The 15,681-nt window shown below is 39.2% G+C and overlaps 1 protein-coding gene across 3 annotated transcripts in view; it reads right to left on the bottom strand.

Moving 5' to 3' along the window:
- cadm1a (cell adhesion molecule 1a) overlaps window positions 1-15,681 on the bottom strand; it is a 378,997-nt gene that overhangs the window by 62,373 nt on the left and 300,943 nt on the right. For all 3 annotated transcript variants that reach the window (XM_035667108.1, XM_035667110.1, XM_035667109.1), the window contains 3 exons: window positions 15,217-15,369; window positions 13,429-13,566; window positions 4,919-5,077 (listed from right to left, as the gene is read on the bottom strand). In XM_035667108.1, the coding sequence (XP_035523001.1) occupies window positions 4,919-5,077; window positions 13,429-13,566; window positions 15,217-15,369 (450 nt within the window). The remainder of the gene's footprint in view (window positions 1-4,918; window positions 5,078-13,428; window positions 13,567-15,216; window positions 15,370-15,681) is intronic.

The following is a 15,681-nucleotide window of genomic DNA, read 5'->3' as shown; positions in this document are numbered from 1 at the left end:
CAGCAAGGCTATTTAAATTGATCCAAATTTTTGGAAATACGTCAATAGCTTAATTATCCTGAAAACCAGACTTGAAGTGCTTACAGCACACCATGTCCTAGCTTGTTTACTCCAAAATGTTATTTTGTTGAAGTTTCCTACATTAGAGGCTGCAGATAAATACCTCTAGAGTTTAGTCATCTCATACCAGATTGATTGCTGAGTCACAATGGTGTAATTACAGTTTTCCAATTGTGATGTAAATTATTCTTGTTTTTTTCCCAATTCTATAGCCTAAATGCACGCTTGCATTTTTAATCAGCATGTAGACAGCGGGCTCAGGCTTGAGTTATGATTTCAAAGCCGGCGGTAAAGTTTCACACTGCTGTCCGACCTTCTCGGCAACAAACAACACGTGTCTGGCCATCCATCTGTCTAAATCACACCCTGTCAGTGGCCAGCTCTCGGTCTTGGTGATGGACAGCAGATGGGCGAAAAGCCAAGTCTTCTGCTCAGTGGGCATGCACGGCTTTAGACAGCAACCCTTTGGTTTTGTTTCCACTCCAGGCACTACATGGCATCCTGCAACTTTTTCTTCGCTCACAACGTCATCTGACCTTGTCATCTCTGAGCTATAAACATGAAGGACACCAGGCATCTGTAGGTTGTTTTGATAGCCTCTGGTAGTTATGGCGGAGCTTTCTTTGTCTCTGCTTGACAGAAAAACACATGCTGCACTGCCAGATCCGGATACTGCCACTTCAGTGCATATGAAATAGTGTCTACCGTATGCAAGAGGGCCGTTATCATTATGCTAACTGAATTATTTGCTTCATTGTGTGCCTCACCTCATAAGCACTCAAGACGGCACTATCCATCTCTCCGCGCCAGCTGACCTTAAGGGAAAACAGCCAGGCAACGGAGCAAAACAGCTTGCTTTGCTTATACACATAAACATTACGGGCTTATTTAATTATGCTGTCCCTTGACAATGGCCTCTTTTTGCTGTTTCTTTCTACACAATGCACTCCATTCCACTCACAAATTGCCCACACAGTGAGTGATTGAAATGTAAATCAACTCGTCTATCTCAGTAATCAGTAAACAAACTTGTGTGTAACTGTGCAGCAATGGCAAAAGTACGATTTATTTTACGGGTCTTTTATAATTTTCCTAGAAAGGAACCAATACATAACTGGATTCTTCAAAAAGGTTGGTGAAAGGACCAGGTAATTTGGTACTAAATATATGTAAAATAAGACCGTGGCATGGACTTTTTAGGCATCCCGAACCATTCAGAACATGGTGTTCAGTTCGGTCTCACACACACCATTGTTCAGAATAACTTGTTATATTGATGATTCTTATATCATAACATAACGATATATTTCAGACACCAAATGTATAATTTACCGTTTTGGTCCAAAAAGAAGAATAATTAAATTATTAAAACCTCCATTTAGTTGAAGTCCCCACTGTGTTGCATGCCAGGCGAGAATTTCTTTTCCAGTCCAGAAATGCGCTAGTGCCCCTATAGATCATTACTGAATCAACGGTGCAACTGTGCTCTAAATATTTTGGGAACCCACCATCTGCAGTCTATTCAGTGATAAGATTGAATCAGATTAAACTGGGATTTGTTGGTAGTATGCTCCAATTCCAATAGTGTGAGAATAGAATGTGCACTTGACACTTAAACATGAAACTGTTCCTATTTAAATCAGCACAGATTTCTTATATTCTTATGTAACTGTTGCTCAGAGATATCTTTGTCTCTTTCTGTCTCTTTCAGTTGCCACTCTGGTTGAACCATTGTACAATGGTGTTTTGTTGTACACGTACAAAATATTACTTTTTGTGCAAACCCTTCATACATAGAACCTCAGACTGCAAAGAGGACTTTTCACAGTTGTATATGAACCAAATGATCACTGTCTGAAGTAGTTTAATACACTCTAATTAGGTTTATGTGTGAAACACAAATACTAAAGTGTGAGTGTTCAACCCGGACAACTTTGGCAGTGGTACAGTTGTTGTCTGTGAGCTAAACCGTGCTTGTTGGGTGTATAGCTTACATAGCAACTCTTGTTAGTATAGTGAACACAAATGAGCTTTTTGTTGTCGGATAAAAACTGTGATATGTCTCTCAAAAGACAAACAATCAAACATACCATTTAATAAATTAACCATTTGTGACAACATCATATCAATGAGTCCATTACAGGGCTTGAGGTATGGTATAATTTCATTATGTGAGACTAGTCAGTTTGTTGTTCTTGCCCCTAAACGTCCAGTAGTCCAGGAATTATCCACTCCTCTGGCAGTTCATCTCACTGAAAAAACAAGAGAGCTACGGGACTGTGTACACTTTCACTGAGTATAAACTGTTGAAGTGAATGTGAAAAGCTTAAACTGCACTTCTGGCTCGAATGGTGGATAATGGAAGATCATTCAAAAAATGTTGCACTTTACTTTGTATTTTCAAATATGCAAGTAAGAGGTTTTTTTTGTAGTAATGATGCAGCATTTTTGATACATTTAAATGGGTTTTTTCTTTTTACTTACTGACCCCATGCCAATATTTCAGGCCTGTAATTTGTACAATAAGAATTATGGCTAACGAGCAACCATTTATAAATGTTTTCTCCTGTTTTCTCTTTTGTTTTTTATGCTGTACCTAAAATGTACCCAACTGTGACCCTAAAACTAAGGTACACAGTGAACTGTGGGTTTTGTTTGGATTGCACCCATGGTGTTCAATTAGTGCACTTCCAGTTAATTAATTCCAATCAACTGCTGTAGTACACATAACATTCCTCTGGAAATCAAGAACTGCTCTACAGGAATCTTCCAAGTAAATTACAGACCCATAAAATAAGAAGATTTTTAAATCATTTTCTAGATATGGTCTATACAAACAGTAATACTCTTCAGTCAACATGCTCCAGACATAATATAATATTAATAAACTGTATAGCAGAGAGATCATGGAGAAGGTGGAGTGCAATGCAGGCCATGCCTGTTTGTTGGCCATTACAGTATGCACAGAGCATGACAGCAGACGTCCCTGCATGACGTAATGTGAGACGCTGAGCCGGGTGGTCTATGTGAGCTCCCTGTTATCAGAGGCCAACAAAATGCCATGCTGCCTCTGTAGATGAGCTGATCTCCTCTTCTTGCTCTCCCAGGGAAAGGTCAGATAGCTACAGAAGAGTTATTTTTTAATAGAATGCTAGGACATTCAAGAGGCCAAAGACATAAGGTTACAGAGGCATTAAAGACATACGTTTGATCATTTTGAATCAATAAAAAGATCTCAAACTCTACATTACAGAGACTGTGCATTTTAATTACTTGTCACATTGCTGGGTATAGTTGTGTTTCTGTTGTTATAGTCAGCTGTGAGCTTATACTTTTCATTTTACCCACAATAAATGTGCCTGCACTGCAATAGAGAGCAGTTAAAAGCAATAAAGATAATAATAAAAATGGTGGTAATATTGTGTGCACCTACTTTAGTACATGCCAAAACTGCACGCTGTTGACCTTGAACAACAATAATTATCAAACTTAATTTCAGTGAGTATGTTTTGGGCTTTTTTTGGCATCCGACACACCTATACCTATAATCTGCACAAATGATACTTTTCAGCAAAAAAAATTGTGTAGTCCGCTTTTGGTGTTTTACAGTTGACACTGAATTTCTATTTGTTCACGTTCTTTTCATTTTGTTCTATTTACTCTATAATCTGTTTCACTTTGACTTCTGTAAACTAAATGATTACCTACCTACCAACCTTTGACATTTCATCATTATGATTGTGACTATCTACTACTATACTAGCATTGCTGAATATGGTTTAAAGGTGGATGTGCAATGAATTGAAGACCTTTTTGGTGCTATAAATACTGTGTGTTTTTGGAGGAGTTTGCCATTAGGACCGACATTGGTGAAACTGCACGTCTTCTTTTACATTCTTTTTTATTGATGGACCCGCAATGTAGAATAAGTTGTTCATATACACCCAATTGATTAAGTTGCAGATCTACATCTACTTAAGGCTAATTCTTGGAGAGCACGGAAAATATTATTTCAGCCTTTGTGCATACTCAAGAATTTTAGCCTTGAACCTACTCAGAGTTCTCAGCACTTACTATGATCCAAAACATCTTGGTTGCAGGGACAATAAACTTGTTAAAAGAGAGGAACTAACTAGTGGCTCAAGGTTTTGTTACGATGAGCAGTGAAATGTGTCTGCAGTGTACCTCCATGCTTCTTTAACTTTTAAATCCAAACTACACTGGTTTCACATAATTATGGCCACAGATGACAGTCATACAATATTGTGAAAAGGACAAAAATAAAAAGAAGAGAATAAATATCTTGTAATATGAAGTCAACTGAGAGAGCAACCCAGTCAGATTGCAATGCTTCATAATGATGAAAAAGGTTAAAAAAGGCAAAATAATATTACCTTTTTTTGGACACACATGCCATGGTAACCTGATACCTTACATTAATATAGCTATTTCTTTGGAAGATGTTCATAAATGAGATCCTTTCCCTCTGTTGACAACGCCATGCACCAAAGTTTCAGTGGGGGGGAAATGTGAGAAATTTATGTCATTTAATTAGTGGAGATGGAACACTGAACTCTATTGCAGTCCAATTTTCCCTTTTTATTCATCATAACCTGTTCATGGAGATGATTTCCCTTCAATGACACTGCCACACATGTCATACACCAAAGTTTTAGTTAGGAAAAAGTAGCAAATTTATGCCATTTAATTAGTGGGGATGGAACACTCGTCTCTATTGCAGTCCAATTTCTCTATTGCAGTTAGGCTGATGAGACACTTGAAAAAAGAGGAAAACTTACCTAATGCAGCTCAAATATCCATGCTGATTTCTAATTTATTTCTGAGCAGAGGTACTTACACTGCACCTCCAGGTATTTCTGTGCTTGGAAGTCCTTGACTGCGGGGTGGTCTACGATGCAAACCACAGGTACACCATCATCCTCCTTGCTGACGGTGAAGGTCAGCCGGCTGGTTACTGTGTACATCTTGTCATAGGTGAGCTCAACTCTGGGCTTGCCTATTGGGAAACATCAAAGACAAGCAGACGTAAACACAGCAGTACAGGTGAAATTTGGATTGTAGTTAAAAAATGAATGAGCCTTGTGCAGAAAAATCCATAAAATGAAAAGCTTGAAAAGCAAACAACTGATGACAACAAACTCAAGTTTGGTCCAAACTTTCACCTACAGTCACAAACTGTGCACTGACCAAGAACAACTTCTTTCCAAATGTCCTTCATAGGATATCAGACTCAAAGCTCTCCAAAGCTGAACTCATTAAGCATTCCATTGAAATGAATCGATTCTGCTCTGAGAATTTGCAGGTTTAAATTCAGATGTGAACGGGCCCTTAGGTGTGAATATGACTACTCCCTCACACTAAAAGTAACCATATCCAACCATGCCTGGAAATGCAGATATCCTCCAGGAGGAGCTGCCTGATGCATTTGGCAGAGGGATACCTTTTTTTTAATGCTTAGCCTTCTGCAAACACAACCCAGACCTCAAACATTAATACAGTCCATCACCTCAAGTATCTCTCAAACTATTGTGAGGAATAACTGAGCAATGAAAAACAGAGTATGTTCTAGAAGCATTATAATTTATCTCTAACCATCCATCTGCCATTCATAGCCACTTATTCTTTGCAAGGTTGGATGGGTTTGTCATCTAACACTAGGTCACAACCCTGGACAGGGTCAGTCTATTACAGGGTTGACATACAAACAGACAACCTGTCACACCTACGGACAATTTAGAGTCTCCAACTAACATAACCTGCATGTCTATGGGGTGTGAAAGGAAACAAGAGCAGATGGAAAAAAACCTGCACAGAAGTTCGTGTCCATGCAAAGTATTTGAACCCCCCTTGCTGTGAGGCAACAGTGCTTACCACTGCACCACCATTCTTCCCATTTTCCTGCAATTTGATCTATAATGTCTGAATTAAGATGTTAAACCTAAGGCTTTGGAAGTAAGAGGTGAAAGGTTGCTGAGGGGAAAGCACTGCTTGTTCTCATAATCATTTAAATGACTCCTTATAGTTTGCTGGTTGGTTGGCTTCCTGCTTCAGGGTTCAATTGATTTTCAGTGCGTTTTCCACACTAAAGTCATATAATAGAACAATTGAGCTCCAGAGTAGTAGGCTAGCTTTAAAAAGAAAATATGAATAAAGATTATATGCTTTTATTCTAAAAGTCTTTTTGAAAATATTAATAAAAACCTTCGGGTTGTGCTTTTTCTTTTTTTAGGCATCTTTGGTTCCTCTAGGAGTGCTTTTTGACCATCTTATTTTATTGAAGGGTCAGTCCACTGAGTTTTACTGGAGAAAATAACAAAGCTGAAACCTGTACACCTAATGCTGCTGAAAAAAACAATGATTTAAAAATGTTAAGGGCTGACAAAGACAGCCATTGTTTGACAGCAAGTGTCTTTCTTGCATTGACCTTGCAAAATATGTAGTATGGAAGTGCAGAGGGTGTCCTTGAAAATAGTCAGAAAAGGTGAATCAGCTAACAATTGCCGGCTGTCAGGGGCTACTATGCGACTGTGAATCACACATTAGGCTTCATGAAGCCAGATTTATTGTGTGGCCACCTTTTGCACAGCACTGCCAGATCTGAAGCCTGCACAGTAACCATCCTCTGATTAGTGGCTGCTCTGTAATATCACACAGACAATATGTTCTCACAAGCAATGAAGAGAATACCTCATCACAGTCATACAAAATAAGAGGGATAGGTGCACACAGCTCTGCACAGCAGATTTGCAAAGAGAGATTGATTATTTTTATCCCTTTGTCCTACTTCCTAACAGTCTGTTGCACAAGTGTGTTTGTGTCCCATCAATAAAACAAATACTGGAAGCAAAAAAGTAAAAGAGCCTGCCAACGAAATGCTGGTACAGGAGAAAATCTGCCTTAATGTGAAGAGTTGCATACATCAGTTTAAATTTTAGCTGCAAAATATGCACTAAGTGCACATTCTACCCGCTCCTGTACGGCAGCTCAGCCACTGTGGTGATACCTTCACCATAGTGACAGCTGTCTCTTCGGATGCTGGGAAAGCAAACCTGTGTGATGTGCCTGGTGTAAAGGAACAGGCTGTCATGAATAAACACCACTAGAGGCTTCAGATTCATGAAAACACCTGAAACAGGAACCTGAAGGGGTCTTCTCAAATCAATATGTCTTTTGAGATGCATTAAACAGTGGTGAAGAGACGTCTTCATTCAAGTCCTGGGTTTCTGGATCGCTTGCTTTGCACCTTATGAATTCAGTGTACAATTAAAATAGTTATCTTCACAAGCTAAGTGTCTATGGGTTTGAAACTTGTACAAAGGTAACTTACTATGGAAGAACTGTAAGAATAATGTATAATTACCATAAATGGTAATGTGGTTGCAATTAACAATGAACCTCCATCCTAATCCTCTCTCTTTAACCATTTGCCATTCCCAAAACATTTTGAACTGTAGCTCCAGTTGCACAGGAAGCATATCACCCATTACCTGGTTTATGTTATAACGTTTACTACAGGTTTCTAGCCAAACAAAACATGAGACACACTATGTAAAATACAGTGTTAAGATCAAAGAGGCTACTTAGCAGCCTGCATGTGTATAACAAATACTAAAATTGTGGAAACTACAGTTTGTAAGGTAAATTTGGTATTCAATAGTGGCATTTCTTAGCTTTCTCTTTGCCTGGTATGAGGTATCTTCACCTCACCATCCATTTGTGCTAGGTAGAGATAAAACAAATGAATCCTGCTATGCATTGTATAGCATAAGAACTGACTGGCGCCCGTTTCTTTTTTTTTTAAAGTATTTTTTGGGGCTTTTATTGCCTTTATTATAGTGCCAGCTGAAGATAGAAAAGAATGGGGACAGAGAGAGAGGGGATGACACGCAGCAAAGGGCCGAAGGTCGGATTCGAACCCTGGGCAGCTGCAGCAAGGACTCAGCCTCTGTACATGGGTCGCCAGCTCTACCCACTGAGCTAACCGGGCGCCCTGGCGCCCATTTCTAGGGGAAGGCAGAGGAGACTCATAAGAGTAGTCTCATACGATGGACATTTGACAGTATTCCAAATGTGTTGCATCAAATACTAATCTGTTTGAGTAGACAATGCAGCTCTTGAGGGCAACACAAAAGGTGCGTCAAAATCACATCTTACAATTGTTTTCTATTGAAGCCCACACACTGGAGGCATCATGCCGCATCAGGATACGCCTAGAGCCGACATGCGTCAACACTCCACAAAGCAATTTAATCACATTCTCTCTGGATTTGCACATCCTGGCTACTGTACCTTCACTACTTTTTCTTTGTGTATGGCTCATCCAGTATGGGCCATGGGCACCACATAATATGTGTATAGGTGTAAACAAATGTGTATTGCCTCATAGCCCTTATCACTGACATTAAATAAGTAGTGGACAGAGGTTCCGTTAGGTGCAGCCAATCCAGACGTGTCTTAGACCTGCATTCTTTCTAATGGCCAGCTGGGGGCAGCTCCATGGGCTGCAAAAAAGAAGTCTCATAGTAAGAATTACCTTACTTCTAACTTGATTTATTAGCTCAGTAAACAGTTTTTTACTGAGTTTATGGTCGCAATGGCTAGTTTCAAGCCTTCTTCCTGATGTTCATTTTGTAATTGATGGTCCCATTTAGAGTAAAATAGACTAAAATGCTTTAGGGCGTGGCTACCTTGTGATTGACAGGTTCATTCTCAGTGAATCCATCCAGCTCAACACACCAAAGTCAGATCAAACTGGCAAACTAGGCAGTGCTGATCAAATATGAATCAAGATTCTGTTAATGATTACCTATTTCTAACCTCAGACGTTTAACAAAACACCAAGATGGCAAAGGTCATAATGCCAAACTCAAAGCTTCAAAACGGAACTCCATAAACCAATGGGTGACGTCAGGTTCACACTTGGCCCTTATGTTCAGCTGGTTTTCCTGATTCTTGTCTTTAGCTGTCCTTGCAGTTTTAGATTTTCAAAGTAAGCTACAGGTCTGATCACCAGGAAGTAGTAAAGCAGCATATCCGTGTATTCTCAGAAAAAGGGGGTGCTAGAAAATAGCTGATATAGAGATTGCTTGCAGGGTTAGTTGAAAAAACTAGTCCTGCAAGCATGTTAGCCAAGAATATGGCATGTATTCACAGAAACTCTGCAAACTAAATGACTTGCAGACTTTCAGCAAGATAGGTAGTCAGTCACTGGGCAATAAGGTAACACAGTTTATTCAAGAGATGCATCTATGCCATCAACGCTTGCCATGGCTCTTCTGTAGAGTAGTTCACTCCAACAGAACAGGGTTATATAATAGTGGAGCTTTGGGCTAATGGGTTTTGGATAGAGTGCTCTAAAAGGCCAGCACAGTTAAGACCATTTGCTAGTAGTCAGCATTGGAAATCTGCGTATCAAAGTTCACTTCAGTTGAAGTCAACAAGAAAAATTTGCATGGATGCTGGACGTGTATTTTGTTGAAATTAATAATTTTATGCTGATGTTTTAAATGCTGGTGTGACTGGGCGCAATGCAAAGGTTGTTGCAGGTTTGACCTTATGGCTTTACCATGACTGGCTCCATTATACAATAATATAACAGAGCTATGAATTGAACCAGTACAGCCCTGTGTAATATGAAATATACAATATAAAAATAATATTGGATTAATACACTGCTTCCCAATGATAATGGTTCCCTTATTGTAATTTCCCCCCTTCTCTTTCTATAAAACTATCAAGCAGGTGACAATTATGTGACTTTAACCAGAAAAGCCCTTAAAAAGTGAAGTGAGTATTGAAGATTAATTAGTGATAGCTGTCTGCTTGAAAACATCACACATTGTTAAGCAATGAGAACATTGTGAGAGACTAACTTTGGAGTGGTGCCAGTAGAGATGAATGTCACTGAGCGACAGCGGAAGGTCAAATGAAAGCTGAAGTGGCACTTTAAGTGTTTAGTAAATCCAAACATACAAACTCAGTTGGCTCTTTTCATGGGCCTCCTCTACATTTCACTTCTTTAACTGTTATCATTTAACCACATTTTTGCTGAGCAGGAAGGGAGCGGTGTCTAGTTAAATAAAATATATGTTTCTCCTCTTCAATCACTTTACTTTGCCCAAAATATTCCTTTATCCTTTTTGTAGAGTCTTCCTGCAGGGGTAGAGCAGGGTAATTGAAATCACCCTGTGGTTGTCTCATAAGACTTGAGGCTAATGGCTGTTCTGGTCCCTGTCAGTCAGTGAAGTGCCCTACCTACTGGCTTTTTCTTTTTTTCGACCCGTCTTAAAAGAACAGAAAGGAATGACCTGCACTGCTAGATTCTGCACTGTTAAAACTCCCTTTCTTTATGACTTCCACTGCGGTCTTAGCTTATAAGAACAGGAGATATCAGCGCTGAGGCATATGTTAATAAATCACTAAACAACAGGAATAGAGTAAAAGGAAAGGAGAAAATAATGGTGAGATAATGGGTCTGTGCATATTAGGAGAGATGGTTGGATTTACATTGGCAAGCATGACAATTGCAACCTTTAAATGATATTTAAGAGAGGCTGATTATCCCTTAAGGTAATTAAGTTAAATTCTGGGGACGTTTAATTAGAAATAAGTCTGCCAGGCAAGGAGCCACAGCCGAAGGCAATTTAAGTAATTCTGCCCTAGTGTCAGGACTCTGGCACCCTAAGCCATTCTTTTTCTTTCCATCTTTTATTTTCTTGCACTCCTTTCTCTTTCACATTTTCAGCATCACCAGAGCAACACCAGGTTTCATTTGCACAACATTGCTGCAGTGTCAGCTAAACAATCTTTGGAATCATGTGACACAGTTTACTACACAGCTCACATTTATAGCAGCTAATTAGCATAACATGGTAAAAATAAGGTGATATTGTTAATACACCAATTGTAGTGTCAGTTAAATTGTACTTGCAAAGATACTGGTTATGTCAAATGAAAAAAGATGGATTTTATGAGCGTACCCACCATTGTTTTAGACTGTTTCAGCTAGAGGCACCTTTTCACCTGTGGCGAAAATGGATAAAAGCAAATGGCATGCTCCAAATGCTGTGCTGTGACAGGTGAGCCTTTAAGTACCACAGAGTATTGTGTTATGGCAAAAATTGCATCTATCAGTTGTAGAACTTCAAAGAGTGTGGAGCCAGTTCTGTAAATAGCAATCCATTCCCAACAAGTGTGAGAAAACAGCATGGGCGTGGGGTTGAGGGGCATTCATCGTTATGAAAATTGTTTTGCCATTCAATAAAACAAGCATATGAGCATCATTTGAAAGCTCATGTATAGAGCGGGTGAATGCTCAGAAAAGGAAGAACTCATTACAAATAAAGTCACAGTACACTGAAAAATAAAACCATGCTGAATGGAGATGGTTTTGTATAGAGACACTGTGGCAAGATCCCACTTAAAGGGAGATGCTGAGTACCCTGAAGAGTGGATCAACAACAGTAGTCACTGGTTCCACTTAGCCCATTTATGCAAGCAAGAGCAATGCTACCACACACCATTAGTCAGTGTGTTTACATGCACTTAAGTAACTGTGTTACAGTCAGCTTTCTGCATGAACAAATTTCCAAACATTGTTATGTAATTATGATATGGGGTTAGATATGAATAAATCCATATTTCCAATGCAGAAACCAGATTTCATATATGTATCATTGTCATGGTTTTAGGCCGGATAATATGAACCATTATTACATGTTGTTGTAGTCTAAAACTGTGTCCAGAGTTGGACTAAATCTGAAAATAGAACTGAACATAGTATATTCCAAGGATATTCTAAAATAAGTCAGTTTCTACAGATGTATACTTCAGGTACATTAACTTTGTAATTGCCTGTAATGACACTGTAGCTTCTTAACATGTAGGAACTTCAACAAAATCAGTGACCAGAGGAGTTTGCCTATATACACTGGTCAGCAGAAACATAGCATAGCAAAAAAGATCTGACTGGACGTCAAGAGTCAGTTTTATATGATGTTAATAGCTAGTTCTAAGCCAATCCCTGACCTTGGCACATTGGAACTTTGTCCGATTTGAGCTGACCACTAAGGATGTAATGTGCAGCAGTGCAGAGGTGAAGCTGCTCAGGGCCTTCTACACAGCTTCTGATTAGGACCTTTGTTTCAAAGTCTTTACAAAGCTTGCCGTATGCGCTCTGAGGTGGAGCTGCCTGGCAGGAGGCCTGTTCACCCCTGAGCTCTGCTCAGACTTCTAAAGCTCAGCTACCTTTGATGAAGGCATGAAAGCTGTCACAGTGCCAAACGGCTCTGGCCACCACGGCACATCCACATTTCTTTAATGGAAACTATTCGAAGTCACAGCAGAGCTCAATTTAAGAAGCAACAGCATTGATGCAAGGACTAAATATGGAGAGCCAGCAAAGGAAAAAAAATGGCCCTAAAAATGGTTAATTTATATCCATGGCATAGGGGCTTAAAAGATGCATATGTGCATAGAAAAGTTATACACTAAGAATGTGCACACCTACAGAAATTCACAGGCACATTTTGAAAACTATTGCAACACTAGTGACAAAGTAGTAAAATAAAAAAATCTTTTAATTGTATAAGTATTTTTATTCCATGGCAAACTTCACAGTCTATACAATAGTTTCTGATGACCTTTTAGCCCTCAATAGTGCTTTTCTGTTCAATAAAATGACAAGTAGCCTATAAAGTGTGTCACTAGCTGCATACCAAAATTGCCTTCACCTCTAGCAACTTGATCCATTTCCAGGTTCTTCCCTCTGTGGAACAACACCACTGATGAGGCAGACTGCACCATGAAACTAGATGCTCAGCAGGGGCATCGAGCTCCAGGGTCCTCTGATGCCCACCAGTGGGGCATCACACTATTTGGTATAAATGTAACCCCTTCTTCTTGATTTCTGGAATGGTTTAGCTCTCTGAGCTTGTGATGTTCACTGCTGCTGTGAAATGCCGCCTTCTCAAGATATCATTTTGTCTTATTGGTTTAGTCCTTACTCAATAATATATGAAGATTTTAAGGTTTTCTTCTTTTGTTTTCTTTTATGTGGAATTTATACATGGGTTCCCTGTTTTTTCAAAGTGAGGGGAGCAGTGGGCGCAGGAGATGTTTTCTTTCCTCTCAGAGGTGACACATGCTGGCCCATTTCCCTGGTGTTTGTGTCACACAGAGGTATTCTTTGCACAGATAACCAATCGATAAAATAGACAGACGAGTGAATATTTGTGAAAAGAACTTTCCCTCCGATCTTCTGCACTACATAAGTGCCTTATTATGTTGCAAGAGGAAATGTATTGATTGATGATTGTGTTTTTCTCTTTGTGCACGGAGCCGACCTACCTGGAAGCTCTTTATCTCCCTTCATCCATCTGATGGTGGCGGCAGGCTTACTGCTCATGGCAGTGCAGGTCATCTCTGTCTCGTTGCCCTCGCTCAGGACCTCATCCCGGGCCTCGATGATGGGGTTACCTGGAGGAACTACGACAGGACACACAAACAAAACTCTGTAAACATTGGGGGAATATAATACTTCTACACCCTGAACACTACATGATGAGAAGACAATAGAGCTCACATTGGAGAGAGACTTTTCTTAAAGGTCAAGTGTGTAACATTTAGGAGGATCTATTGGCAGAAATGGAATATAATATTCATAGGTATGTGTTCATTAGTGTATAATAACCTGAAAATAAGAATCGTTGTGTATATGTTACCTGAGAATGAGCTAGTTTTATCTACAGACAGATTCCAAACACATATTTGCTCATGTCCAACCTTTACTACCCATGCAGCTTACATATTTCGTTTTACTCTGTGGTAAAAAATTGCATATCCTTAATAGTCAATATTCAAAGTACAGCAATATGTGTAGACTATATGGCAAGTAAAAGAAAGAACTCCAAATAGCTGACTGAATAGTTATCACTTGATTTACCCATGATAGGTTAATTATTTAGTATCTTCCCATACACTCACAAGTTTCTCACATTTCTTGAGGCATTTCTTCCTAACTGATAGTGATATTTAATAGAATGTAAAGCACACGATTATTCTAACATGTAACTGACTCCTCAGGCTTTGAGTTTGAATGTTTTTCATGAATATGTGAAGGGATCATGTCAAGATATAAGACGGTGATGGTGCTATTCAACAAGCAAAAGTTGATGACAGCTGACCTTGTAGTCATTCAGGATGTGGCTGGTCTAATGGAGCACTATTTTATTCTGTTCATTTTCAAACAATTTAACCTGATTAGAACTTACTTCAAGGAGTCATGTAGAACATAATTCAAACACACACACTAGTAATGGCACATTACATAATAGGGCTGGGCTGTAATTCAATAATTTCGTGCATCCTCTTTCAGTGAGAGTATCGAGAAGATCATTTTTGAAAACTCAGTTTGCTAAAGTGAAATTTGATTATCTTATGTGATATGAATGGGATCTGTGATATCTTATGTCATATCAACATTGGACAAATATTCACATTAACATCTTGATATGCATGTTGTGCAGATATAACCCTAATGCGCACTACTGAAACCACATATACACAAGTAAAATCTTCTTGCATGCATACACATAAACCGTGCACACACATACACACAAACCTGCTAAGGAGACCACATGAACACATGCGACTGAATCAAACATACTAGAGAAACCATACACTGTATGTAGTCTACACATGACACTGAAACTATGCACACACACTAGGCATCCACACAAATACAGTTTATTACACAGACGTGTGTGTGTATGTTTTCAGCAGTTTGTATACTTTGTTTAATGAATCCGTATTCAAGTGTGAATTATGACCTATTTGGCCTTCCATACGTGCATAATTCTCTACTGTATATTAGCTTGTTTAAACACTACAGCATTATGACAAGATTTAATAAGCACATATCAAATACATGATTTTTTTCTTTCAAACTTCACTGCTGTCAGAGCCTGCAGTTTTCATTGGGAGCTGTCAACCATGTTGCTCAACATTTGAATCTATATTGTTTTCTACAGTCTAAATGTTGATTAATAGGCTTTACCTCCCTGCTACTAATAGCATTGAGTGTTTGTGTGCATCTGTGTGTGTGTGTGTGTGTGTGTTTGTGTGTTTTTGTTGTACTTAGCACAGTGATGTCAGCGTAGGCTTCCTGCGGGGGGTCTGTGTAGAGCTGACAAACATATCGACCCTCGTCTGACAGTGAGACATTAGACAGCGACACCCGCAGCTCGTTGTCTGAGAAGTTCACCAGCTGAAAGCGAGCGTCTTTCAATGCTGAAGGAAGAAAAACAGACAATAGTTTTTATAATCTATGTGACATATTACCCATATGGGAGGTACACATATGCATAGTAAACAGTAAATAATACAAATAATGTTTTATGGTGACTGGAACATCGAATTCAGTAATAGAACACAGTAATCCTTACTTTTTACTTGTGATTCTTCAAGTATTTAGACTGACACACCATGTAGGTTTATGATGCCTCAACTTTAGTAGGCCGAACATAAATGGACGGAAAGCCATTCAGCAGTCCAGCTTTCGATGGGTGTAAGCAAGGCAAGTTTACAGTGGTGTGAAAAAGT

The sequence above is a fragment of the Morone saxatilis genome, unplaced genomic scaffold, assembly GCF_004916995.1.
Source record: "Morone saxatilis isolate NCDOM2014 unplaced genomic scaffold, NCSU_SB_2.0 Contig20, whole genome shotgun sequence".
Lineage (NCBI taxonomy): Eukaryota > Metazoa > Chordata > Actinopteri > Moronidae > Morone > Morone saxatilis.
Note: the sequence above shows the minus strand (reverse complement) of the source record. Positions and strands in the feature narration are given on the sequence as shown.